This window comes from Echiichthys vipera (assembly GCF_963691815.1).
Source record: "Echiichthys vipera genome assembly, chromosome: 17".
In the NCBI taxonomy this organism is placed as follows: domain Eukaryota; kingdom Metazoa; phylum Chordata; class Actinopteri; order Perciformes; family Trachinidae; genus Echiichthys; species Echiichthys vipera.
In genome coordinates this window covers 8620666-8647772 of record NC_139842.1, presented here as the reverse complement: position 1 = coordinate 8647772, position 27107 = coordinate 8620666, and the positions used below count along the sequence as shown (strand labels likewise).

The 27107-nt window shown below is 41.8% G+C and overlaps 1 protein-coding gene across 2 annotated transcripts; it reads right to left on the bottom strand.

Moving 5' to 3' along the window:
* Nucleotides 1–8977: 8977 nt before the first annotated feature.
* On the bottom strand, nucleotides 8978–23834 carry LOC310959699 (uncharacterized protein). Of its 2 annotated transcripts, none has more exons than XM_083931154.1 (6): nucleotides 22983–23833; nucleotides 21829–21996; nucleotides 17115–17239; nucleotides 13581–16650; nucleotides 10614–11200; nucleotides 8978–10492 (listed from the first exon to the last, which is right to left on the bottom strand). In XM_083931154.1, exons 1-6 carry the CDS (start codon nucleotides 23433–23435, stop codon nucleotides 10477–10479), a joined length of 4419 nt encoding a protein of 1472 aa, XP_083787280.1. In that variant the 5' UTR covers nucleotides 23436–23833; the 3' UTR covers nucleotides 8978–10476. The 2 variants fall into 2 exon arrangements, with proteins under 2 accessions (XP_083787280.1, XP_083787281.1); XM_083931155.1 differs by lacking the exon at nucleotides 8978–10492 and adding an exon at nucleotides 13419–13451 and having other exon boundaries at nucleotides 11077–11200; nucleotides 22983–23834.
* Between the last annotated feature and the right edge of the window lie 3273 nt (nucleotides 23835–27107).

Here is a 27107-nt window from a genome sequence, read left to right as displayed (position 1 = left end):
TGCAAATGTCAACGTATTAAATGGTAAGATATTCCCCAAGAGTTGTGCTCGGCGTGCTTCTGTGTTATGTGCCTTTCATGCTTGAACCCGAAAGTTTGAATCAGCGACAGACGCCATCTTAGCAGTTTTAATGTCTAACTTATAACTGGGAGAAATAACATAACGTTAATCATTGGAATTTAATTTTTGTACTGCCGGTAAGTGAGTTTTGCAGCGAAATTATGTGCTCACTTTGTATTATATATATACTGTATATTAACTAGGGCATCTGATCCCGTGCCACATCTCTATGTCTATTGGACACCCTGTCTGCTGTTATTATACTTATTAACTGTCGGACCAGAGTACATGAGTCCACCCTGCTTTGTGCTTGTTGCTCCCAGACAAACTGACACAGTCAGGTGATGAAACTGTTGTACAGTAACACAATTGTGTAAGAGGGCGAGCCCTGTACTTCTGCAAGTCTTAAGCCCATAGGCTCTTAACCTTTCACACTTAACACTGCAAACCTGAAATCAGTTACAAAATCAAGTCATTCGGACCAGCCATCAGATGGAGTTTACCCCCCCAGCCCCCAGACATTGTGTGAATACAGCAGCTCATTCTTCAGTGTGGTGTGTTGGTGAGATTTATATGACGCTGCGGCCAACACACAGAATGGTAAATCGGCCTTTGTAGTCTTCTGACCACTTAAGGCACTTTTTAAAACTATTATATATATATTATATAGATATATATAGACATATATATATCACATTCATCCATTCACACAGACATTCATACGCTGATAGAAGAAGCTACCTGCCCATCACCTAATCTAATCATTCAAACCGCATTCACAATTTGGGGTTGTCTTGCCCAAGGACACTTCAATATGCGTGAAGGTAGGAGCCGGGGATCTTACGAATGGAGGATGAAAAGCTCTACCTCTGAGCCTCAGCAGATGAAGAAAACAAACCCCCGATGGTGAAAAAGGGTGATTTAATTTAACTGATCATTTATTTTAATCTAATTTCCCCTCTGCATGTCTTCTTCTTCTTCTTCTTCTTCTTCTTCTTCTTCTTCTTCTTCTTCTTCTTCTTCTTCTTCTTCTTCCAGGAAAACCAAACACAAAATGTGAAAATTTGTGCCTAATAAGCCTTTTAAATTCAGGTACAAAGACTTTGCAAAGATCTTGAAAGAACATTGAAGGGCTTTGGGAGAGTACCCAAATGGATTTATGAAAGGTAGACAGGGCTTTCATAATGTCAGACGACTGCTTAATATTTTATGAAGCGAAGGACATTGCCTTACTCTCACGTGATTGGGAGAAGGCCTTTGACAGCGTCATATGGCCGTATCTGTTTGAGGTGCTCCGCCGCTTTGGCTTTAGAGATACATTTTGCAAATGGGTAGGATTGCTTTGTACTGGGCTCACTGCAGAAGTCTTGACCAATAGTGTGCTCTTTACATCTTTTAACATCTCTAGAAGTTGCCAGCAAGGAAGTCCTTTATCACCATTGCTATTTATTCTTGTAAAAGAACCATTTAGCCGCGAGAAGTCATACAGACATTTATGGATTTGAGAATGTCATTTAGAACATCATTGTGTTCCTAAAAACTTGGTTCTGTCCCTGAACTTCTACAGTTTTTTAAAACATTTGTAACTAAGTGTATGAGAAAGATCATTTAAGTATACAAAGTTATAAGTAGTATACTTTTGGTGTGTAATTCAACGTATATGTAACATGTAGTGTAGATGTCATTAAGCTCAACTTCAATGTACTAAAAATAAAAATAAGTTTTCTGCGATAAAGTGGGATTTCAGTATACATTAAAAATGAACTTTATTGTAAGTGTATTTGTAAATTGTTTTAAAGTGTACTTTTAATTGTAAAACGTTTTAAAAACACATTTCATCACCACTTCTGCTGCTGCTCCTCCAACTTCATTGTCCATCATGCTGTAATCCCTTGTCGTGTCCCTGCCCTAACCAGCTGCATTGTATGAAACAGGGACTCCAAGGTACAAAGGATTTGGTGCAGGCTGTTTTCATTCCCTTTTAGTACAAATAACAATGAAAATAAATGCACTGTAATTTGTGTGTAATGTAATCCACGTATTTATTGCTGTAGAAATTTTGTCCACAGACTAGGAAGAAGTGAACACAACTTCAACCTCTATAACTTCCATCATCGCCCTGTGTCACATAAAGACATGAATGTTGGCCGGGTGTGTTTCTTTAATCAAGTCCAAACAAGCTAATGGGACAATTGGTTTTCCAGAGAACCAAGTGAGCATGACAACATGCTAATTAAAGAATGACTCACGTCTTGTGTCAGAAACGGTTTACATTAGAGGATGTCTTGACTAAACCCCCAGTCCACCTCCACCTTCCCACACACACACACACACACGCAAAACACACACACACACACACACACACACACACACACACACACACACACACATACACACACACACACACACACACACACACACACACACACACACACACACACACACACACACACACACACATACACGCACACACACACACACACACACACACACACACACACACACACACACACACACACACACACACACACACACACACGTAAATATAGACGTTTTTGTGTGTGTGTGTGTGTGTGTGTGTGTGTGTGTGTGTGTGTGTGTGTGTGTGTGTGTGTGTGTGCGTGTGTGTGTGTGTGTGTGTGTGTGTTTGTGTGTGTCTGCATATGCGAGTGCCTGAGTTGCTTGGCAGTTGAAGGACCCAAAGGGCTGTCCACAAAGCAGAGACCTAAAAGAGGGCTGAGTCACGGCTTTTCGTGTGTGTGTGTGTGTGTGTGTGTGTGTGTGTGTGTGTGTGTGTGTGTGTGTGTGTGTGTGTGTGAGCCCATTGTGTCATCCTTGTCTGTATTGCAACCCCTGAGGCTGAGTGGAAGTCTGGCATTATCATTTATGATGAGCTTGGAGAGCTCAGCTGAATGGATAAAGTTACAATGAGCCCTACGAGACACATTATGTATGTGTGTGTGTGTATGTGTGTGTGTGTGCATGTGTACGCCTGGTAACCAATCCTCTCATCTCCATATAAATGGCCTGAGGGAGAGGGGATGGTTTTCTATTTAAATGTGAGTGTTTGTATGTGTATGGTGTGCTATTCTAGGATTGAGCCACCGCTATCCTGCCATCATTCACTGTGTATGCTGTGTGTGTGTGTGTGTGTGTGTGTGTGTGTGTGTGTGTGTGTGTGTGTGTGTGTGTGTGTGTGTGTGTGTGTGTGTGTGTGTGTGTGTGTGTGTGTGTGTGTGTGTGTGTGTGTGTGTGTGTGTGTGTGTGTGTGTGTGTGTGTGTGTGTGTGTGTGTGTTTGTGACGTTTGAGAAGGAGAGTGAATGAAGCTTCACAGTGTGTTGCGGCTGAGTTCCGGTAGCACTGTTTGCTGACTGAACAGGTTACCTGTGTCTGGCACATATTCCCACTACAGATGGCTTTTTCCTTTTTCTTTTTTCCTCTTCGGGTTGCTGCTTGTCTGCTGCACCTAAATACCACTCAGGCTCCACCCAAGATAATTTGAAAAGACAACAATAAGCGGTAAATCTTAACTTCCAGGAAAGAAAACATAGCTCCACACATTTGGGCAATTTGACGGATGTTATACATGGGTTTTTCTGAACAATCAGAGCATGTTGTTTTTGAAATTTTCTTTGTCGCTGCCACTGCTAATTAATTCAGCCATGCTTTATTTTCAAGGCACCCAGTGTTTTGTGTTCACAAGCATGTCAGCTTAGAGCGTTTTATGGTTGGAGATGTTCCACATTTCTCCAAAAACAATGATGAATGGGGGCATGTTCTTTCATCACTATACACTTGGGCACAGTGATTTATTTTGAGTCACATTCAAAGTCCTGCTGCACCCAACTGTCACTACACCACCAAGTGTGTTTTCATTCAATGCTGAAAATAGTCCCCATCAAATGTGTTATGCCTGCTATTTGAGAAGCTTTCACTGAAAACTTCCGCTCCCAACTGTTTTAGTAAATTATTGAGTGAGACTTTATATGTGACATTTAAAAAAAAAAATTTTTTACATCTTAGGACAGTAGGAAGCAAGGCAGTGGGGACTGACAGCTACAGAGGTACATTTCACTCTGTACGGTGAGATAAACTGATAAAGTGTTGCAAAGCTTAGAAGTAAACATGCTGTATATCTCTGTCTCTCCATCTTTTCCCTGCCTCATGCTTTATTCGCAGTTTCTTTCTATAGAAGGGATTTTCTGTCTCCCTCTCTCTGCTTTTTGCATTTTAATCATTGCTTTTCTCTTTCCCCCATATCCTCCTCATGTTGTGTGTGTGTGTGTGTGTGTGTGTGTGTGTGTGTGTGTGTGTGTGTGTGTGTGTGTGTGTGTGTGTGTGTGTGTGTGTGTGTGTGTGTGTGTGTGTGTGAGAGACTCATCTAAATCTGGATGTATGACCCAGAAAACTATTGATAAAGCATATTTCATCATGTCTATTTGAATTGTATTTTGTTCCAGCATCTGTCTTGTGGATGTAAGACAAAACCACATTCTATCTTTGGTGATACAATTTTAATACATGATATTATATATATATATTTTGGCACATGTCAAATATATGATCTAAATATAACTGTAGCTGTTTTTTTTGGTCTCCTTGGAGCTCTGTTTCATATTGTTTTGAAATCTTTTTATATCAAAATGCTGGTTGTCAGACCTCTTTTATTGCTGACAAATGCTGCTAATTGGTACTAGTTGAATATTTCTGTAACTACACTTATTCACTTTCTTGCTGAGAGTTAGATGAGAAGATTGATACCACTGTCAGGTCTGGCTACGACAAATACGAAGCAAGAGCTAAGCTGCCAGTTAGCTCAGCATAGCTCGAAAACTGGAAGCCTTCGAAGCGACTTTCTGGTTGATCCAATAAGGAAGTGCCAGAAACTGCAGTTATCTGAGTGTCCATTAGGGGCACTGTGCATAATAGAGCCGTTTCTCATTGACCCCTATGTTAAACAGGCCGTTTTCACAGCACAATTAAACCTTTTTAAGGTTAAAAAACATTCTTGTCTGTATGTATAGGTCAACACTGAGGGGGGGGGGGGGGGATTGTTCTTGTACCAGGCTAGTTTTTATTTTATTAGAGGTTAAAGTTTATGAATAATTAGGGGCGCAGCCTCTTGAGTGACAGCTAACCACCGGTCCTCACTTTACCGTGGTGGTATACGTCAGCCAGACGGACGTATCTCCCTCCTCCCAACGTCACAACAATGCCCTTTTTGGTAAGAGGAAATGAGGCGCAGTTAGTTGAGAGAACGGACCCTGACAGGTATGCTACTTCTTTTTTTTAATACAGTTTATGCTGGAAACAGGGAAAAACAGCTAGCCTGGCTCTGTCTACAGGTAGTCCCATGTTTAATCTGTAAGTAAGCTTCACTTTGTAAAAAAAGAATTGGAGAGTAAAAATGACGCTTGATGATTTGTGGGGGGTTTGTAGCCTGGGTTTACCCATGCCACCTTGCACGCCCTGCTCGGCAGCCTGTATTCCATGGATCTGATTTTCGCCTCAGCGGGGGAACCAATCATAGAACGGGGAGGCATGGCAAGACAATGACGTCATCTATGCGGCACACCAAAGCTTCTAGTTTCTTTACATCTGCAGATGCGTCATCTGCTATAATTAATACGATTGGCTATGAGCTATGTGCAGGCGCATTTGATGGACATTCGAAGCGCTCTGGGCAAACAACGCCTCAAATACGAGAAAACGAATAGGTGGTTCCCAGACCAAATCTTCTTGTGATTTGGTCATGTTAGCCAGGCTAGGGTTATTGTGTGCTGAAAAAAAGAAAGCTAAAAATGAGTTTTCAAATGTTGGTGGAGGAGCGTGAAGCCACATCCAAGTGTTCTTACAGAGCAGACATCAGGAATAATCAGTAGTGCGTGAAAGTTTGCACATCATCTCACCCTTTAAAGAGATCTCTCTTTCGGTTTCTCTGCCTCTTGTTATCTGAACATGCCACCAGCTCTTACGACACATAAAGGCAAATTAAAACAAATCCTGCCAGTCGTTTCACACACTGAAGCTACACCTTCTTTTACTGTGAAAATGGATTATAAATCGTCACCTCAGCAGCATATTTTCATGCAACGCACACAACCACGCCTTTATTTGTTATGGGTTTTTTTTTTAGCAAGAGCTTCTGTGCTCTGTGTCTGAATATTAGGTAACATCTGATAAACATATCCTTTGGGACCAACTTGAATGTGCTATTTACTATTGGAAATTCTGTTGTAGCTCACAATCCTCTCTGACATGAATTACAGATGATGTTTGCAGAATCGCAATGAGCTGTGAAAGATGACTGCATCTTCCAGAACCGCAGAGGACTCGTGGGACTGTACCTCCGCTTGCTTCTTTTGCACTTGAAATACGCTGAGATAAATCAGATGTTTAGTACATCTCAGTCAGCATGAGCCAGCCTGGTATCACCAAATGGCGTATGGCCTATTTCTTAAGTCATCACAACGCATTTTTTGCTTTTTATATGCCATTTCAAACCATTTAAAGTAGTCTCTACTGACTTATTGTATATTATGACGTAATAAAAAAGAGAGATAAGAGTGATCGAGAAGTGAACGACATGTAATAGTTTAATAACATTTTGCTGTGTGGGATCCACTTATTTGGTCATTTTTGTCATTTTTTTTGTGTAGCTAACTACTGAAACTACAACCAATGATTAGCTATTAAAGGAAATGAATGATTTTATATTTTTGATTTACCATTGATTCCACCCTTTTTCTTTTAACCTGACAGTTGTGAAGTATTCGATAGGCAGCAGCGTTTGTTTAGAACAGGTTTAGGTCTCGGGAATTCAATGTCAGCTCACCTATGAAAAATAATGGTTTTAATGTTTTGAATCTCAATTTGTATAGTGTCCTGAGTATTGATTATTGCTTTCATTAACACATGTTCAGAGAAGACGGTACCTGAGTAAACCTGCTTGGCGACACACCACCACCGGGACTCTAGTTTCTGGAAGGTAGGTGTCTGACTGACGGACATCGTATACAAAACCAAAGCTGGCATTCCTCGCATTTGAGGTACGTGGGGTATTTTCTTTTTTTGGATCATGTATGACCTCTGAATAAGTGGGCACTTTTTGTGAGAAACTCAATCGAGTGGCATTTCGGCTGGCATGTGGCTTTTTTGTTTTATATTTGGTTTTATTTGTATCACATGCACATTGTCAAATTGATCATCATACAAAGTAGTTTGAACTACCGTTAACCAAACTAGATTTCCCCCCAGCTCCTAGTCCAACTTCTTTAAGCGTGAAGTCATTATTAGATTGTAAAGCTATGTTTTCAAAGTAACTTCCCCAATACTGCCCAATTCAAACTAAAAGTCCGTGTTTACATTGACTTCTTCACTAACAAGACCACACCATTGTACGATATTGGAGAAGTTTAATTGGAATAGCCAGGGAACGCAAGAAGGTGGGGTGAGGGTGCGTTTGGGTGGGATGAAGAGAGGGGTTGAGGGAATGATGAGAGGGTCGATCGGCGGGGATGAAGGACGGAGGCAATCGCCAGGGATGAAGGCCGTGGGTCAATCGAAGGACGTTCGGGATGTATGATGCGAAGCGGGTTGAGATGTGTATGGATGTCACACCTGCCTGGGGAGCGTGGCTCAGAGTGGGGTTACGCCTTGATGTGTGCTGCTTCGTCAACTCCCCGGGTTCATGTCCAGGAGCCTCTTATTGTAGTGTGGACTACTGAGCTGCTGTCTTATTAAAAAAAAGGGGGGGAAGAGAGGAGAAGACCGGGGTTTCCGGGAGGGAGGGTTGTGAAAACTGAGACGAACGAGAGAGAGAGTGGGTAAGACACAAATATATATATGGTTGCACAGGTAATAGAGTTAATGAGACACAGGTGTTGCCTTAATGAGACACAGATGTTGCGTTAATGGGACACAGGTTGTTTAATTGTGAGGCGAGTGGTGGAATTAGTGAAGGGAGAGGCGTATGGTCTTGTTCATGACACTCAGTTCAATTAACTACATTTATATATGTAAGTTATGTAACAAAAATACTTGTTTTAACCAAAACCATGATCTATTCCATCTTACCAAGAAGTATTGATGTAGTTTTGTGCTTATTTTTATCCAAACCATGATCTTATTATCTTAGTTGTGGTTGGTGTAGTAGTTTTGTTGAATGCAAAACTTAGCCATGCATTTCAATCGGTCAAGGTGGGAATGAATGTTTATTGCCACAGGCAAAGCTTAAAATGTGACGCAGGATGTCCTTTAAAGTGGTATGCTATTTATACGCCTTCCCATGAGATCTCAGCCTTTCGCAGCTCAAGGGCAGCCGTCCATGAATCAATTTAATTTGATATTTAATTTTTATTTAAATTTCAACCCTTGTTTGCACTGGGACACAAAATTCTGAATACCTCCCTTATGAACAGATTGGGAAATCCAACACAAGACAAAATGAACAGAAGCACTCACAGAACCTAACAAGGATGTGGGGATTCACTGCAGTCGAATAACGCTGTTTAGAAGTAAAGACGCAAACAAACAGTCAGAAAGTGCACTAATTCATTGTCTGTCTCCCATAACAAGATGACACCCTGGAGATTTTCTCATTTCAAGAAAAGAGTGTACTTCAAAAGTTGAATTATAGGCACATCAGCCATTTTCGATGAGTTTATTTGTCATACAAACAGCACCTGTGCACATTTCCACTTTCCTTCAGAAAAAGTCAAGGGCACCATATTGTACACTGTTGTTATAGGACACCTGTACCTGTCTTCAGAGTAACGAGTCCGTCCTGTGTGGCTCGTCTTTGCAGATAATGTATGCTTTGTTTGGGCACAGTCCCTGTGATTTTGTCTTCCAGGCAAAAAAGCATTTTGAATGTAAATGGAATTTGATGTAAACAAAGAACAAATCCATTACCTGAACTCTTTACTGTTTTAATGTACAGCACACAACAGACAAAATGATCAAAATAAAAGTCTGAGACATCAAAACAAAATAGGATAAGATCCTGCATAAACAGTTTCAGCATTCAAATTTGTATCGTTAACACTTAAATCCACAGAAGAGGGGAAAAAACTTGGCTTGTTATGATACAAATGTGGGACACATGCTCCCACTAAACTCATATAAATAAAATATTAACAGCCACTGTCATGAGGTGAACCATTTGAACATTTACTTATTTGTCAGCTTACAGAATGCAAAGTGGTGAAAAGACTTGTACATCTCTGCTATGCCTTGATGGAAGATGCAGTCAGAGACATTCAGTGGTTTTCTGCATTGTCCAGTAGCACACAATATACAGTACATCTGTAAATACATCAAACATTTGATAGTACCTATTTCAAGCGATTTATGTGCATTGTGATGCCTTCCAGTCACTTATACTATATATTGGAAGCATTAATTCACATTCACATGGCACCATCTAGGGATACCGAACAGCTGTGAGCAAAATAATTGACATCTTTCTGAGTGAAATGACACAAAAAAAGAGAAAAAAGGGGGAAAAAAGTATCACAGTGAATCCCGGAAGCAGGTGTTTTTGCCTTTGCTTGATCCATGGTATATGTACAGTTAATCGAAGTCAAGGCAGCCTTATATAATATGTAGGAGGGCTGGGCGATATGTCCAAAATTTATGTTCAAAATTAAAGGTAATTTCATATCTCGATCTCTCTATATATCACAATATAGCATGTTTTCTAGTAAATCAATAAATAAATGATCCATATGAAATAACCACAGGGTGAAGCTGTTTTTTGTATACTGCGTCTTCACACATGACGTAAATATTGCTGTAACGCGGCAGGGTTTTCCGACATTGTGATCGATACGATACAGAAAAATATATACGTTTGACATTTTGATTTTGTTTTGATGATATCTATCGCCTTACTGTCCAGCCCTAATGTACAGTATATATCCAGTATATATATATATATATATATACATATATACAGTGTTCCTGGTGTTCGTTTTCTGTTTTGGTTATACAAATTTTAAACATTTATTATCCAAATGTTCATGTGAAGATCGTTCACAAACAACTGCAGATGGGTTAAAAGCAACAAGCAATTCATTCCAAACCCTGTTATTTAGGAGAGGCAGCTATGGCTCAACTCCAGATGTCCAGGCCTGAAGCACAAAGCTCTGATTTCAGCCAAAAAAGGCAGCTGGTTTTACAGCGTGACAAGAATTGAAAAAGTTTGATATGCAGCAATGTGAATAAGAATAATCTCTAGAAATGCGAAGCCAAAGAGGAAAAGAAATCACTCTTTGTTTGGTCCAGTAATAAACAACATCATGCACATGGGTGGCTACATACTGCTATGTGGAAAACAACTTAAAGTGCATCTTCCATCAGACGAGACAGGAGCAGGTCAATCACACGAGTCATGGGTCATAGGTCAAAGTTCATCAGACATTCCCGAAACTGTCAACAAGGAGACAGTTTTCTGTCTTAATTATTTATTTTAACATGCATTTTCTTTCTTTCTTAATATGTTAAAGTAACATAAATATTGATGCCAGGATGACGGACAGTGGCAGACTACCTGGTGCTCTTGTGTCCCTGTGCCGGAGAGCTGGCTCTGCCGTTCTTGCTCTGTGCCGGCAGCTTGCTCATCCTTTCCTTCAGGCCCTTGAGGTTGTACAGCCTGCTAAAAGTGAAGCTAAATGGAGCCCTTCCTTCTTCCTGCAAATGTGCTTCCTGCTGTGATACCCTCTGGTTCTGGGAACGAGGATTGGGCTGCGCGTCTCTGTAGGAGTGTGTGTGGAGAAGGGAGGCCTGGGGTTTTGGGTAAGGATGTGGATTCTGTGCTCTCATCCTGCCCTGCGCTGCTAGAGGCTGTCGAGAGAGGAAGCTCTGCTGGCTGTGGGGGACTTCGGCCTGCTTTCTCCCCGCTGCTGTCATTGGGGGAGGTGGTCTGGATGGTGGTTTGTGCGGAGATGAGGTATTACCCAAGACCTGGAAACTATCGTGGAGCACCTTGTTTTCTGCCTGGTTCAGCTGACGGCTTCCCCAGGGACGAGGCCCTGCAGCCTGGCCGGCTGCGATGGGTGATTTGGATGGTCGGGAAGGGGAGGACGCGCCACTGTCTTGCTGTGGTCCTTGTGAAGCTTTGGAAGGAGTGTGCAAAAGCTAGGGAGAAGAGAATGGAGATGAGAAGAAATGTATAATGAGGTATCAGAACATTTGACTAGGGTTTATTTTAACACCAATTTCTCATATTGTATTCCATTAGTGTGCTGGCACCTTATCTACAATGCAGTGTAACATTTTTTTACACGTGCAGATGCAGTGCCGAGTGACATAAAAGCTTTGATGCAAATGGAAGTGGAGGTACTTGGGTGCAAATGTGAGATCGGTTTTATTGTCACTCTTGTTAATATTACATGACAGAAGTGAGTTCAAACATGCCAGCAACACCTCACTGACTTGAAAGGACTTGTTTTATAAAAAGCGCAGACTCAGGTCAACAGTGAGTAAGTCAAACTACGGCAATACTTTTGAACTATCAATCTTTTACCGGTTCATCAATATTGCAGCGTTTTGAACGCGCATTGCGCTTAATTAAAAGTATGTCACCTTAATTCACACAGTCTCCTTGTTCAATAATGAACAAGCGTTGTGTGTTTCAATTTAGTGATGCTCTGCTGGTGCATACTCAACAGACCGAGACACACACAAGAACAGAAATGGCAAGGTTGCACGTTACGATAGATAGATAGATAGGTAGATAGGTAGATAGATAGATAGATAGATAGATAGATAGATAGATAGATAGATAGATAGATAGATAGATAGATAGATAGATAGATAGATAGATAGATAGATAGATAGATAGATAGATAGATAGATAGATAGATAGATAGATAGATAGATAGATAGACCGACCGACTGCTGATTTGATTGGCTTAGTTCATTTAGAATGGTAATTTAATGGTAACTTATGTAAGCACTTAGTAGCAGTTCGCTAATTTAGCTCTGCACAAAGACTGGAAACTGGGTGATGTTTGCATGTTCTCCCCGTGTCTGCGTGGGTTCTTTCCTGGTTCTCCCACTTCCTCCCTCAGTCCAAAGACATGCATTTAATGACTCTAAATTGCCAGTGAGTGTGAATGGTTGTCTGTCTCTATGTGCACCGGGATAGAGTGGCCTATCCAGGATTTAGCCTGTCTCACACCCAATGTCAGCTGGGATCGGCTCCAGACCCCCGGGACAGGGACAAGCGGTTGCAGATGATGGAGGGTGTAAAAATGATAGATAGGGTTAGAAAATGGAATTTCTGCGTTCCCAGTCTGAGAGCCCTCACGGCCTAACATGGGTGCACTATCTTCTATCAACAGTAGTAAAGCTGTAGAAATACACTGTTTATTTACACTTCTGTCTTTTTTGTGCCTCCTTACCTCAGTAGTGCACACAGTACTGTGTGCCTGTACTGTGGACATGTTGCTACGGTGTTTGTACATGCAAAATACCACAAAATGTGTTGTTATCAATAGGGACAGGAGTTGTTTTTATAAACAATTAATAAATAAGATTCTTTATCAATTCCATTATTGATTCCTGATCAATTTCCTGTGCGAAAAAAGACGGCCTATACAGGTTTTCAGCGATTGAAACAGTTCTGTCCCTCTTTTTGCAAGTTTCCAGTAGCGTAGACGATGACGGTGAGTTTGACGTCATTGTTTTGCATAAACATGTCAGGATTGATAAAAGGGATTGATAAACTCAGAGGCAATATAATTCAGGTTCTGATCAAATCTGTTACTGGTTCTCAACTGGAACTCTCCATTTCCAAACCTAGTTATCCACTGGTACTACTACCAAGGGCTAACCCCCACCCCATTAAAAATGTAGGGTTGTACTACTAACTGGAACACTGTCAACTTGGGTGTGACGTCATTCCCAGTTTTGACCTCTGAGGTAAATGGAACCCAGGATTAGTTTGTTGCATGAAGTCAGGCTAGCTGTCCTACATGTTTCCAGTCTCTATGCTAAGCAGAGTCAGCCAGCTGCTGGCAGTAGCTTCATATTTGTATGAATATGTATGTATGAGTGGTATCATAATTGTTATCTAACTCTTGGCAAGAAGGTAAATAAGCTTATTTCCCATCAAACTTCACCTTTGAAGCTTAAACCCATCATGTTAAATTGTTTAATGACCAGTGAATGCAGAAGTGATTTCTGTCATTTAGAAATGTTAAAAAGTTTGACAGAACTAACTTCATCACTCCATCAAATAATACATTAATATTCATACTTTCTGTTCCTTTAACTCCCTTTAACTCCGTTAACTACCACTATTTTTGATTTATCAAGATGTCCCCTCAAAAAACGGTCAAACTGTGCTTACCATTTATGTCACTGGTGTACGCTGAACAGAATACTGAAAAGTGGTTAGAAAATTAGTACATATGATTTTGGTTAAATTAACCTGCTTTAAAGATTTTTTATACGTTGAGGAGAAATATTTGGACTAGATAGATGAAAACATCTGCTGCACTACTGTTCATACCTTCTGCCCACCAGTCTCTCTGGTTGACAGGGGTCTGTCTCTCCTCTCCAAACCACTGGGTCCTAATGCCACCCTTTCTGGTCTCTTTCCCTCAGAAGAAGCCTTTTTTGGTTGAAGCTCATCTGTGGGTTTTGACTCTGTTCTCTCATTGGTTGATTCTCCTGGAGTCACCGGTATGTCTGCTGCTGATTGGTTTAGCAACCTCTTCCTCTTAGGTGCTTGGGGATTGGCCTCCTTGTTATTTTTCTCTGTATCTGTTGAATCTTTACCTTGTTTAAAATGATCTGCTGTTCTCTTAGCTTCCTCACCACCTCTCTTCTCTGTCTCCTGGTTATCTCCCTCTGCCATCCTCTCTGCCTTCTTCCCCTTTTCATCATCCTCTTCTCTCCCATTTTCTTCATTTGCCGTTTCCTTCTCCTCCCCCATTTTCACTTTCTTCTCAAGTGTAGAAGACGTAGAGGAGACTCCGGACAAACTGTATTTTTTACTGCTAGAGGAATTCCTGTCTGTAGTGCCTAATGTAGCAGCACTAGTGGTGATGGTTGTTGTATTAGGAGCATTTTTGTGTGGGTTAGTTCCATGATCCTCTGTTGTTTTGTGGTTGCGGGAAGCTGGTCGGTCAAAAACGGACTCGTGGAAAGGAGAGTCGCTACATTCGTAATACTCATCTGAGGTGTTGGAGAGAACAGAGTTCGCTCTTGATGAGTCATACCCGTCAGGCGTAGGCGTTCGAAAGTCTGGAGTGAATGACCGCTGATCTGGTGTGTGCGTTCGGGATTCTGGGGTGGGCGTAGATGGAGGAAATCCGTCTGGAGTTGGAGTGCGTGCAAGAGCTATGAGCGACCGGGATTCTTTCTCAGGCGTCAGCAAGTCTTGCACGTGAATGTCAGATAGATGTAAGCGCAGGGGTCTTTCAGGTGTGTGTGTGCTTCCCCGTGCTTTAGGAATTCGTTCTTGAGAGGTGCTGTTTGTGTTTTGTTTTGCAGTGTTTGGCACACTGTCTGTGCGGTGTGTTGGTGTGAAATTTGGATTACTTTGCCGGCCCTGCGTGTTTGCAGCCGATGTGTGTGTCACATTCTCTTTTTTTTCATTTGGCAGTTCAGAAAACTCACGTTCTGTTAAGGCTCTTTCTGGGGCTTTTATGTCTGTCTCCACTGTGGTTACACAGTCCATCTGTGGGGTTAATTTGCAGTCTACTGACGTCAAAGTCTTGGGCTCGACCTCTGTTGGAATTCTTTCTTGAATATCTACACTCTCTGCCTTTGGCACATCAGTAATCAAAACATCTTCTAAGATATTTCCAGTAATGAACTGCATTCCTTCTTTGTCATCATGTTGTCGATCTGCTTCCTCATTCTCTGTCTCTTGGGAAGTTTCACTCTGTTTTTGCTGTGGAGCTCCTCCGATATTTAATGTGTTCTTTGCATTTGTCTGCACGTCTGTCTTGCTTCCACTGTTGTTCTGCAGTTCTGGGACAGTCTCTGACACATTTTCCGATGATGTCTGCACCACGGTTGCTACAGCGGGCTCATTGTGGACCACTTGCGGCCCTGTGCTGGACTCACGCATCCTGACAACACTGAACTCCGGCAGTTCCAGGCCATTGCCATCGTTGATAACCAGCTGGACAGTACGAGGTTTAGGGATGGGAGGGGTAGAGGTCAAAGACAGGGATGCTGAGGAAGAAGGCAGGTTAGGATTGGGAGTTTTAGAAGAAGCGGTAAGAGGAGGCAGGGAGGAAGAAGAGCTGATGGAGGACAAAGGACAACTGGTAGTCGTGTTTGTAGTAACAGAGGCGTGATTCTTTTCAGAAAGGGAGGTGGAACTGACATGCTGAGGGCAGGTGGCAGAGGAAGAAGAGGACATGTGGCCATTGACGCTGGGATTCTGGATGTTAGGAGTTGTTTCAGATGACTTTTGTGTCTGCGTGTGAACAGCCCGTGTGTGTGAATCTGTATGTGGCAGGACCGTCTTTGTTTGTGAGTGTGGTTCTATGTTTGAGTCAGTGGGACGATGACAGCGTGAGGCTTGTGTGCTGTCCGACTCTAGGTTGTGTGCGTTTTGTGTGTTCGAATTAATCTCTGCTTCTTTTTGAGTGGTTGATCTGGGGAGGTTGGTGTGTGAAGGCCTTGCAGTGTTATGAGGGGATGTGTTTCTGCTGGATTGGGGAGGTGTTTGTGCACTGAGGTGAGGCGCGATGGTGTTGCTTGCATCTTGGTTGGTGGGTGTGTTTGAGTGCCGTTTATTCTCAGTGTTCAGAGTCGCAGTCGTGTCTTTGTCAGATTCACACTTTGGTCCAGATGGAGGTGGTTTTTTTCCAGGTGCCTCTGCTTTACTTTTGATGCCTCCAGGCTCTGCATTTACTTGTGTTGGATGAGCTCTGCCAACCATTGGCTCTTCAGCCTTGGTTTTATCTTGGGCTGGTTGGAGTTTATTCATCTCCTCATGTTTAGCATTAAGCTGTCTGGGCTTGGGGACCTCTGGAAGGGCTTCTTTTGGCATGCTGAACGGGCTGCTGAACCTGATTGCTTGGCTTGTTTCAAACCTCTCAGATCTCTGTAAATGGACCTGATCTGGTTTTCTGGCATCACGAATGTTAATGAAGCCAATCACATCACTGGGGGGGTCAGGCTCTGGCCAGGTAGGCAGGTAAGAAATCATACATGCTTTCTCTAGATTAGTGAGTCCAGGGTGGAGGGGAGGAGCCTCCTGTGTGGCTTCTTTACTAGCCCTCCCCTGCTTCCCCTTCTTTGTTTCTGGGTTCTTGGAGTTCTCTGGGGTTTGGGTCTCGTTGGGGCCAGCAGAAGGGGAGGTGCTGGGGTTGCCTAAAGTTACCAGGGCATATTTGGGGCTGTTCAGTTTCCTAGCAACATCAGCAGAAGGAGGGGCCACTGTGGCTGGCTGTGGGAGGGGCTCCTGTTCAGGTTCAGACACCGTGGTGTCCTGCCGGAGGTCAACTGAGCTGGATGTCGCATAGAGGATGCGAAACAGCCTGTCAAATGTTTCCACTGCCTGGCCTGTAACCACGGTGATGAGATTTCTGTCCAGCCGTGAAGATGTCCAAGTGAAACTAAAGAAGAAACAGAGAATACAAAGTTAGACTACTTTTAAGTACACCATGACATTAGAAAAACAAACAAGTGTAGAGCAGTTACTGAACCAGACAGACAGCTGGGGCAACTTTGGCTACAATTCTTACACAGCTCTTCTGACATTATTATAACCTGATGGACAGGGCCAAACGTAAATGCATCATCATCATCCAGTTACTTAAGGACTGTAATGTATATGCAATTAATTATCTTGCACATTGGATACATTTACAACCTGTTTGTCTAGTTTGTAGAATGTTACAAAACATTAGCAGACACAAGGCATTCTTTCTTTGCACCTCTCCATGCCACAGTCTCAGAAACAAAGACAGGTGGAGCACACAGAAATAATCTGTTGTTTTTTTCACCCTCTCTCTTTATCTCACACAGACACAGACACAGACACACACACACACACACACACTATATGAAGTGCACTGACCTGTATGACCCAGACACAGCTTTGTCTCCATCAATGAACATGAATCTGTGTCCCATTCGCCCTTTGACCTTGGTGCAGGATCGCGTGTTGAACTCTGTTCCATCTGTGCAGCGTACACGAAGGTGCTGTAACACGTGCACACATACACAAAAAGAGTAAATTTCATATCTTCTCCACATTCAGAACTAACTTTATAACTTGGGACATGCTTGAGAGAAGGTTGCAAAACAATGACATCGATTACTTCATCATGTTCCTTCAAGTTAAAAAAACATTACAACCACTACAAGCATTCACAGCATCTGGCATACACAGAACAAGTTATTTTTAGGATTTTATGAGCTGACCTCATCTTCTTTTTGAATATTTGTTGGCTGATTGATGGCCAGGGTATATGTAAATAAAATGAAAAAAGGCAGGCATACTCCACAGACCTGTGTGGGGTATCAATTAGGACATACAGTTTTCATGTGCACGTCTACCTGTACAAAAACAAATTTGAACAAACTCTAGGCTTTATATAAAACCCACAACTGCCTGTGACACATAAAGTACTTTTTAATTAAAAAACAAACAAACAGCCATACACAGTTTCGTAGAGCAGTAATCGACTACCACTTGCTGCCTTTCATTGTTTTAAATACTTTATTGCGTATGTTTCTTTTATTGTTTTTCAAACAATTGTTTACTTCCATTGAAAGTAAATTCCACATTTTTGCAAAAAAATTGCAACAATTACAGAAAATAACTAAGAAACAAATAACTTAAACCCAAAGCAAACAAAAAAGAAAAGAAAACTAAACATCGACAAATAAACAATAAAATAGAATAAAGTAAAAGAGGTATGGGGTAGGGTAGGAGGTGTAGGTTTTCATTCAAGCAAATAGCTCCACTTTTTCAAACTGCTTAGCAATTACACATACTACATCCAGTATAAGTACTGTGATTAAATCTTACACAATTAACATCATGTTAGTTGCCGTTGTTTCTCATGTGATCTGTCTTGTCTTGTCTACTTGAATAAAGTGCTGCATTTGACACCATGGACCACACCGTTCCATCAAATATCTTGAGCAACTGTTGTTGGTCTTTGTCAGAACCGGCCTGTTTTGCTCAGCTCTGTCTAAAAACACAAGGCATGTGGACTGTACTTCTGTACGAGGCTTCCCTCAGATTGAAATCTGGTGTTCCGCAAGGCTCAGTTCTCTTTCCACTTGAGATGTTTTCTACTTGTAAATGCAAGGAAAACTGTTGTTATGTTGTTAAATCCAATCAGTCAAAGTTGCTTTTTGAAAAAGTTTATGTAAACCTTGATGGCAAAACAATCTCATCGTCATACTCTTAAGAATTTAGTGTGCATGATTTTTTTGTGCACATGTAAATACAGCCACTCTTTCAAGCCCACGTGTGACTGTATAGCTGTAAAACTGCTGTATATTCGATGAGTGCTAACATTTAACTAACACTCTTGATAACAAATGGGTGGTGCAGTATACTGTATGGTTCTGTAGTCATAAAAGACTGTGACGTTTTAGATTAGAGATTATACATGAAAGGTACCTCAAGCTAAACACTTTCTCCATCAAGCCTTTCTCAGTTCTCTTTATCCGACTCACTTTGTTTCATCTGTCCTCCCTTCTTTCCTTTTCTTTCTTTTAAACAGGGGTGCTTACCAACTTCTCTACTTAAGTCAGGATGCAGGTGATTACAAGGTGTTTGGTTTATGTTGGTGATCAGTAAATGGCACATGTAGCAGCCCTGCATGTTATGAATAGTATGCCTTATATATGGAGTTCATTTAGTGCCAAGAAATGTAGGATCACAGATCGTCCAACAATAGACTGCAGCCAAAAATCACTATCATTCCAAAATATGGCAACAAGCTACAATGTGAAATGCATTATTCACAGCTTCAGTGTGACTGTCTTGTCTGATATTGGTTGGTATAGATGTCCATGTGTCTGTACGCTGATTGAGGTCCCTTTCTGATAAACTAAAATATAATATATTTTTGGTTGTTGTGAGTTTAGATTTGGACTCTGTAGATCTCATTTTGGGAGGGCCTTTAAGTCCTCTGAAAGACACTAAGCCTGAGCCACGTCAGTCTGAGGGGCCAGTTCCTGAAGTGGCATGCAGCCAAAAAATGATATAACCACTTGTCTTGATGCAGCAGATTATTCCTGGTGTGGCTTGTCTCACCCTTAACTCTCTATGTCCCTCTGTACATTCCTTTGGCCATCTGATTAGATAAAATCAGCAAACTGCATTTTACTGTGTATTCAGCTCTAAAACAGTAGATGTCGAGTGCTTAAACTGTCCTAGAAAGAACTTTATGTGAAAATACAACCACCAAACAAGCTTTTATTGCTAACTGTACAGAGAGCAAGATCCCAACTAACTGAGACACTGTAAAATTGTTCAGAAACCCCCTCAGACTGAAGAGCAAGAAGAATTTCTTATGTATGCTTGCTTACGTACTCATCTCACCATTCATCGGCTCCTCCTCCCACCATGTCTATCCTGTCCAGCACCTACACCCTCTTGTCACATAAAGCTAACAGTAAAAACTCAAGCTGTCACACCTGTCTTACCTTTGCTGCCAATCATCAGACTTGGCCCCCTGACAGTTTGGGAGATTTTGCATTAGCTCATCACTGTTCCTGGTCATAACCGCCACTTGCACAGCTATAACCCGAGCTACTGTGATAAGATTCAGTCAGAGACTTACATTGATGCAAATGGGACCATTTAAAGGGCAGCTCCCAGCACAGACACAGTATGCGACTGAGATATGGACAAAACATTGATGTGGCCAAATGTGCTCTAAGTCAAGCTGTCAAAAACATCTTGTTGAGCTCCATTAAAACACATCTGTTGATACATACGACTGTGTATCAAGTGTATCATACAGCGGCTTAAAAAAACCCATATATCAGTCATTCGTTTCAATTAATGACATTCGCTCTGACAACAGGTGCCAACATGTGATGCCAGCAGAGTCGGTTGAGGTTAAAATAACAATCGCTTTGCATGTATTTCTGCAACATTTCTCAGTTAAGATTTGAAAATCTTCTAGTGTGTACCAGGCATAAGTGTACACTGTTTAAGTTTGCGCCCTGTAGCCGGATTTGGGGCCAAAAAGTGATCGAGAAATCGTAAAAAAACGAGATGCCAGATAAAAATAAAAATAAAAAGCAGACAGCTGCCATGAGAAAAAAACGGTAGAAAACAGCCATTCAACCTCTTCCCTAATTTGTCATGTATAACTGTCATATGCTTATAGAGCACAAACTGCCACATGAGACTATGAAAATGTTTTGCTTAAATAATCCAGACACAGATTGTACTGTAAGTCTGTCAGGCTGTTACTGCCTTTGAGTTTCACTTTAGTTTCTCCAAGGCATACACTGGCCAAAGGGCATAAGTGTGTGTGTGTTATGTGTGTGTTTTGTGTGTATGCCTGTTCTTTCCTATCTGTAGGATATGTGCGACAGTCAATATGTCAGTCTGTCCACACATGAATATGCATTTGTGTACACACACCATGAGCAAATAAATTGTGTTCATGTGTGTTTCTTTTAACATCTCTTGAAGTCTCCTTAATACGTCTTTTATGCATCTGCCAAATACTGATCTAAATCACAGTTAGTTAACCTCAACAGTAAACATCACCTCAAAGATAATAAGGTCTGCATTGGGATCATTTGTGGAAATCATCCTATTACTGTGTTGGGGTTATGTACTAAATGATTCCCTTATAGAAAGGAGGAACAATGCAGCAGCACTGAAGCAATCACATAAAAAAACTCCCACCTACAAAATATTGCAACCATTAAAGGCTTAACATCAACAGATATATTATTATAGGCTGACTTTGCAGGATTTGTATTTTCCCTGTGAGTTACTTCTACCTGTCCCAACATGACCAAAATGTGTTTCTAACTCTTGTTTTTCATGGTAACCAGCCAATTATGGATAAAATACCTAAGGTAGACACAACGAGGTAAAAGATTCATCTAAGCACAGTGCCAGCTGGAAGGTGTGCTGGTTGTTATTGTTAAATGTGGCATGTGTGTGTGTGTGTGTGTGTGTGTGTGTGTGTGTGTGTGTGTGTGTGTGTGTGTGTGTGTGCGTGCGTGTGTGTGTGTGTGCACGTATGCGTGTGCGTGTGAGCGTGTGTGTGTGTGTGTGCGTGGGAAAGGGAGAGAGAGAGAGAGAGAGAGAGAAAGAAAGGCATGCACTTTCTCTTATCATGGCATAACGAAAACATCTAGACTTCAACCGCTTGTCTTTCTTTCAAAAGATAATTTGTGCTCATTGTGTTCTACAACTGATGTCTTGTGGTTTCAAAATCATCCGCTATCCAAATGTCAAAGATTCATCTCTAATAGTGAGATTAGTGAAACATTTATTTTCAAACGGACACTAGAGAATTTTATTCCAAAATGTTCTATTATTCTGGTTATCATGAGAAAAGAAAGTGTCTAGAGCAAACTATGGCCAAACTGCCATGAAATTTGGGTATGCTCCCTAGAGGGTGAATGTTAATGTTTTTAGCCATTTTCCCTTGCAAAAGATACTTAAAATTGAATAGGAAAATTGTCATGGATTTCACTAAGCACATATCGACTTCCCAGTTGTTTAATTTGTTCAAACATTAAGTACAACTAAGCCTTGTTCTTTGATGCTTAACATCAGACAGGCGCTGACTCACCTTGAGGTGTCCAGCATGCATTTCGGCCCGCTGACACATGGACCGGAAATGAGGTAGCGTTTTGCGTTCCAACAGGATGTAGACCGAAACCCTCCTCCTGAAACCAGCATCTAGCAAATCTCTGAAGATGTCGACATCAGTGAACACATCCATCACTACCGCAATGACCTGGAGACAAAGGCCGACATGAGACACGAGGGGGGTCACTTATGCAGACATACACAGTTAAAATAAGTAAATACAAGGAAACTCTTTATTACAACACTTGCAGGATTAAGCCTCAGGCATGGTGTCACTGAGTATACTTTAAAAGAGTAAACAGTGTATACTCTTTTCTGCCAAAATAAGATTGAGGTTGTCCCACAGGTTTCATCATACAAGTTTTCCTGTGCAAAATAGAATTCTGAAGGCAATGACTAATGGAAGTTATGCATGTTCTCTCAGCTCTAAACTTACATGACCCATACACGTTATTTTCTGTCAGCAGCTTTTCAGGAACATGCCCATAGGATGTTTCAGCGAAGCAACATGAACAGCTGCTAACATATCACTCAAGGGCGCCTTTGGATGACTCACCTGCATGAACAGTCACTTATACTTGCACCCTGACAGTAATGAGTAATGCACACACTCATGCAAATAGGCCTATCCAACATAACAGACATGCTCCCATGCAGCACTTGTTTTTGTCCCTGATAAAGCGGATTCATCTGGTTGCACTTTACTGACTGTCTCATTTGGTCAACAGTCTGTACTCTGACCTGTTCATGGTAGTATTATGTCAACATAACAGTTAATCTTTTGAAACCTATATGGCAGGTCAGAGAAAATGTTGGAAACCAACATCCCAAGAGAGCACACAACCAACAGCACAGAGATACAGATATCGACTATAGGCCTGTTATACGTCTTATACTAAGCAGACAGAGCTAAACAGATATTAATATTTTCAAAACAAGTATTTGGGAAACATCCTCTACTGCCTATTCACTTAATTCGAGGTTAGTTTTTTACGCTATAGTGCTTTGAATGGAATTCATTCACTTGACGACATAGTTGTTTAACTTAATTGGGAATATTGTGGTTTAAACAGACCCGAGGTTGATGAACTAGGCTACATTTAACACGTATTCATTCAAAGTGTCCCAACATACCTTTTGCGCCTGCGCAATCATTTTTCTTACAACCTCTTTGATGTGCACCTGACCCTCCAGGGGTGGCTGACTGTACACTGTAGTGCGCGTCACCCCCCTGTAAGAAATGCTCTCCGGCCATCCCAGGTCCATCTGCGGGATGGACGTGTCCGACAACTCGGGCCAGTAGTGCAGAGACAGCGGGGTCTCGTCGTTCTCTGCACCCTCCGGGAAGAGCTCCGAGCCCGGGTCATAGGGCTCCACCACCTCAGCGAGACTTTCCAACTCCGGGTCTGACAGGAAGCCGCGCAGGCCGCGAGCCCCCAGGTACTTAACAAACGCCTCGCGACCATCCCGCAAGAAAGCCTCCAGCGCGAGCCGCTGGTCTTCGCAGTACAAGAACTCCGCTTTGGACTCGTGCGTCCGCGGGTTCACGTGGTTATCGTCCAGGCACTGTATCTGAGACAGAGCCATGTCTCGCGAACAAAAGAAAACAACACTATTTTTTTTTTAATCCACCAAGTTTTGGCACAGTTCCTCTCCTAAACTTCTGCTGCTTAAAAGTGTTCCAATTACTCCCCTGTGGTTTAAACAGCTGAGCAGTTTGGCTACAGGCTTGTTAAACATAAATTCATGTCGTCCCCTACTTCGGTCAGCATTGGAATTCCTTTGACCGGCCATGGTGCATTAACAGTCCGCCATTGCCATTCCCAGTGCCAAATATTAGGATTTGACCAGCCAGAGAGAGAGCGAGAGAGAGACTGAGTGAGTGAGTGGGTGACACCCCGCTGGCGGCACCGCCCGACAGGTGTGACCCTGACAGGGAAAACACCCACCCACACACAACCTACAGAAACACGCGCGCCTTCGTCACATGACCTGTACGGCTTTCCTACAGTGCGTGTGTGTTGTGGGGAGAGAGAGAGAGAGAGAGAGAGAGAGAGAGAGGGAGAGAAAGAAAGAAAGAGAGAGAGAGAGAGAGATATACCGGTATGTGTTGGAGTTTGACTGGAGCATTAAAGTGATTAACGAGGCAACCCTCCCTTTTCAAAACCTCCTTAAATCATTAGAGTGCCGGTTCCGCAGCCTACAGATGAGGCATCACCTTACCATCAGCAGATCACACATACCTGTACTTACCTGTTCTGTCATGTTTCTTAACACTGCTGCCAGGATAAAAGAGCCACAAACCATATTTTTAAAAATATTTTAAAACATGAATCCAATAATTGCTGTAGAAAGTAGAGTAGATGTAGAGATTAGGATGGGATTAACGGGATCTAAAAACATTAGGTGGAGGGAATACATGTTCTTCAAAATCAATACAAAAACAGTGTCAAACTAGAATCTACATCCCCAGGCCATTGTGACTGACCTTTGCGGTGTGTCTCACAAAGGTACTGTAAGGGCTTCCACTACATTTCCAGCCTCTTTAATACCAAGAAGTTAATTACAGCTGAATTTACGCAACCCTTCACAATAAAGGACAAGTCCTCTCAAGAATCGCAGTCAAACAAATCCAACACATAGCCCCAAGGTTATATGACACACTTTCTTACCCTTATGTGAACCTACTTACTTGGAATTACTTCAAATTGGTACGGCCTCACTTGATCATCAGAAAATTACAGTCATAAGATGCACCCTGCATTCATTTCTGCAGTTGTGTGTGGTGTTATTACATGTCAATAGATACTCTATAAAACTGGGACAAAAAGAGATAGTGCTGCTCAATATGACATATTCATCAGCATACATGCACATGTACTGTAATTAACCAGGATGTGTTGTTGGCTCTCGGGGAACATGGAAAAACAATAAGAAAGTTGTCAGACATTGTGGTAAATCTTTGTGACACTAACCAAGTAACAGAATGATGCAAACTCTCCTTGTTTTGCTGCAAACGTGTATTTACCCACTATCATTGAGTCAGACAATACAATTACTGTCACAGTGACTTTCCAGAGTTGTAAAATGTCACAAAAGGTGCAGTACAGTGTTTTGGTGTCTGACAAGCCTTTAAACTGATGTAAATATACTGAATATATACGCAAACTGTACCTTTGTACACAGTGTTTGTTCTTGTCACTGTATTAGGTGTACCCCCCCCCCCCAAAAAAAAATACATATATATATATATATATATATATATATATATTAAAATCTACAAACATCTGTGTCCAGTGTTCACAGTATGCTGCAGTTCTCCACCACAAGGTACTACCTCCTAAGGTTCTAAGTGAGCTGAGCCAATACTATGGTGTTTTTTTTTTTTTACTGTGTTGCGAAACTCAACTCATGTCTGTGCAGGAGATCAATCAGAGAGAAAGGTCTTTTTAAAAGCAACTGCTGATTAAAAGAAAAGAAAAATCCTGAGTTTGCTGCTTCCGTGCCACCGATACCGCCGCTGTCATGGATCACAGAGCTCCGGAACAAAAAAAAGCCCCCAGACACATTGCCGACAATAAGATAATCCAAAACACAAGATTCACTCTCAGTGCTATCTCTGCCATGAAATACTTTCCAAATACACAGAGCTACCATGAGCCAGTCCCAAAAAGCTATGCCACTGAAGTAGCGCCTTCAGCCGGTTAGCCCTGCGGCAACGGAAATACAGACCCCTGCTGACAAACCGAGTCAATATGAGTCGAGCCGAGCCAGAACTTGTTGATGGAAACACGCCGTTACACACCAGAATCTAATTATCAAGCCCGCGACAAACTTTAGCTTCTTGATAACGAGCAGATCATGCAAACCAGATGTGTCAGAAAATGGGGATTCTGGGTTGGACACCGCTTTATTAGAGGATGGAGGAAAGTTCCTAATGGGAGGCATTACTTGAGGCATTCTGTACTTCCCCTGCTCCTCTCTGTCTGGATGTCACTGCTGATCACATGTTTAGCGAAATTACTGGTTGATCAGGAGGTGCTATCAGGCTAACTCACCAACTGCTCATCTCATCTTTTGATTTATTGACTTGTTGATAATCCGAACATGACTTAACACCCAATAAAACTCTTCTGCTGTTTTATTGTGTGTTGGACTGGTTTGCTGGCTGACTGTTGTTACTGTGACTGTCAGAGCCGCATGAGCCAGAGGCTGTCAGTCCGTCCAACCTGTTTCAACTGTTTCTTTTTGTATTTGCTTTGAACGCCATGAATATCGTTGATGTCACAGCTCACACACCTTGCTCTTTTACTGTCACTCTCATAGTGACACACCGCTTCCTCACCCTGTCCCCCCATCTTTCATTAGTATCAATCTGCATCGTCATCTCTGTGTTTGTCTCTTGCTGTTTCCCCCCTTTCCCCCCCTTACCTTTCTCCTGTCTCATTTCGTCACTGTCTCAACTCTGTTTCAGTTTCCCTCCTGTTTATCTCACTTTCTTTCTCTCATCCTTAACTTTCCCCTGTTTTTCTTTGTGACAGCTTGTCAGTGAAGTTTAGTATTCTTGTGTTGTCTCACTTCTAGTGTGTGACACAAATATGTCATAATGAATGTGTGTCTGTGTCACACACGCATGCTGCAGCCGTTTATCAACCGCTCACACACTCAATTCATTCAAAGTGAATCGGCAGTTTTAAAAAAAGAACAGTGGAAGAAAACAGCAGTACTATTTCTGGTACACCTTTAACTTCTTTCTTCTTCTCTCCTGCTGGATGCCAGTGGTTTATTGACTAACTGTCATTGGAAAAGCCAGAGGTGACTCTGTCAGCAGGAATGAAAGAAGTTGTTTGTTAAAAAAACATAAGAGGAGACCAAAGAGTAAAAGAAAAGAGAACAAAGGTAATTCAGTCCAAGGGATGTAACTCTGTTTCCTGCTTCATTTCAAACATTACATCCTGGTGAGAGAAGCAGCGCCGCATTCCTCGCATAGCACCAGTTAACTGTGAGAGCACAGACGTACTAAATGACATATACTGTTTGTGCGTGTGTGTGTGTCTGTCTGTTTGTCTGTCTGTCTGTCTGTCATCAAATGCTTATCAGTTGCACACACATAAACACACCTAGACATAATACTTGTTGTTGTTACATGCCAGTGAGATCTCTCCTGGTATGAAGGCCTACATGAGATACATTGTATATATTGGCTGTCGTTACTGCATTTTGTTAAAGGTATTGTTTAGTGTATTATATGTTAGAAAG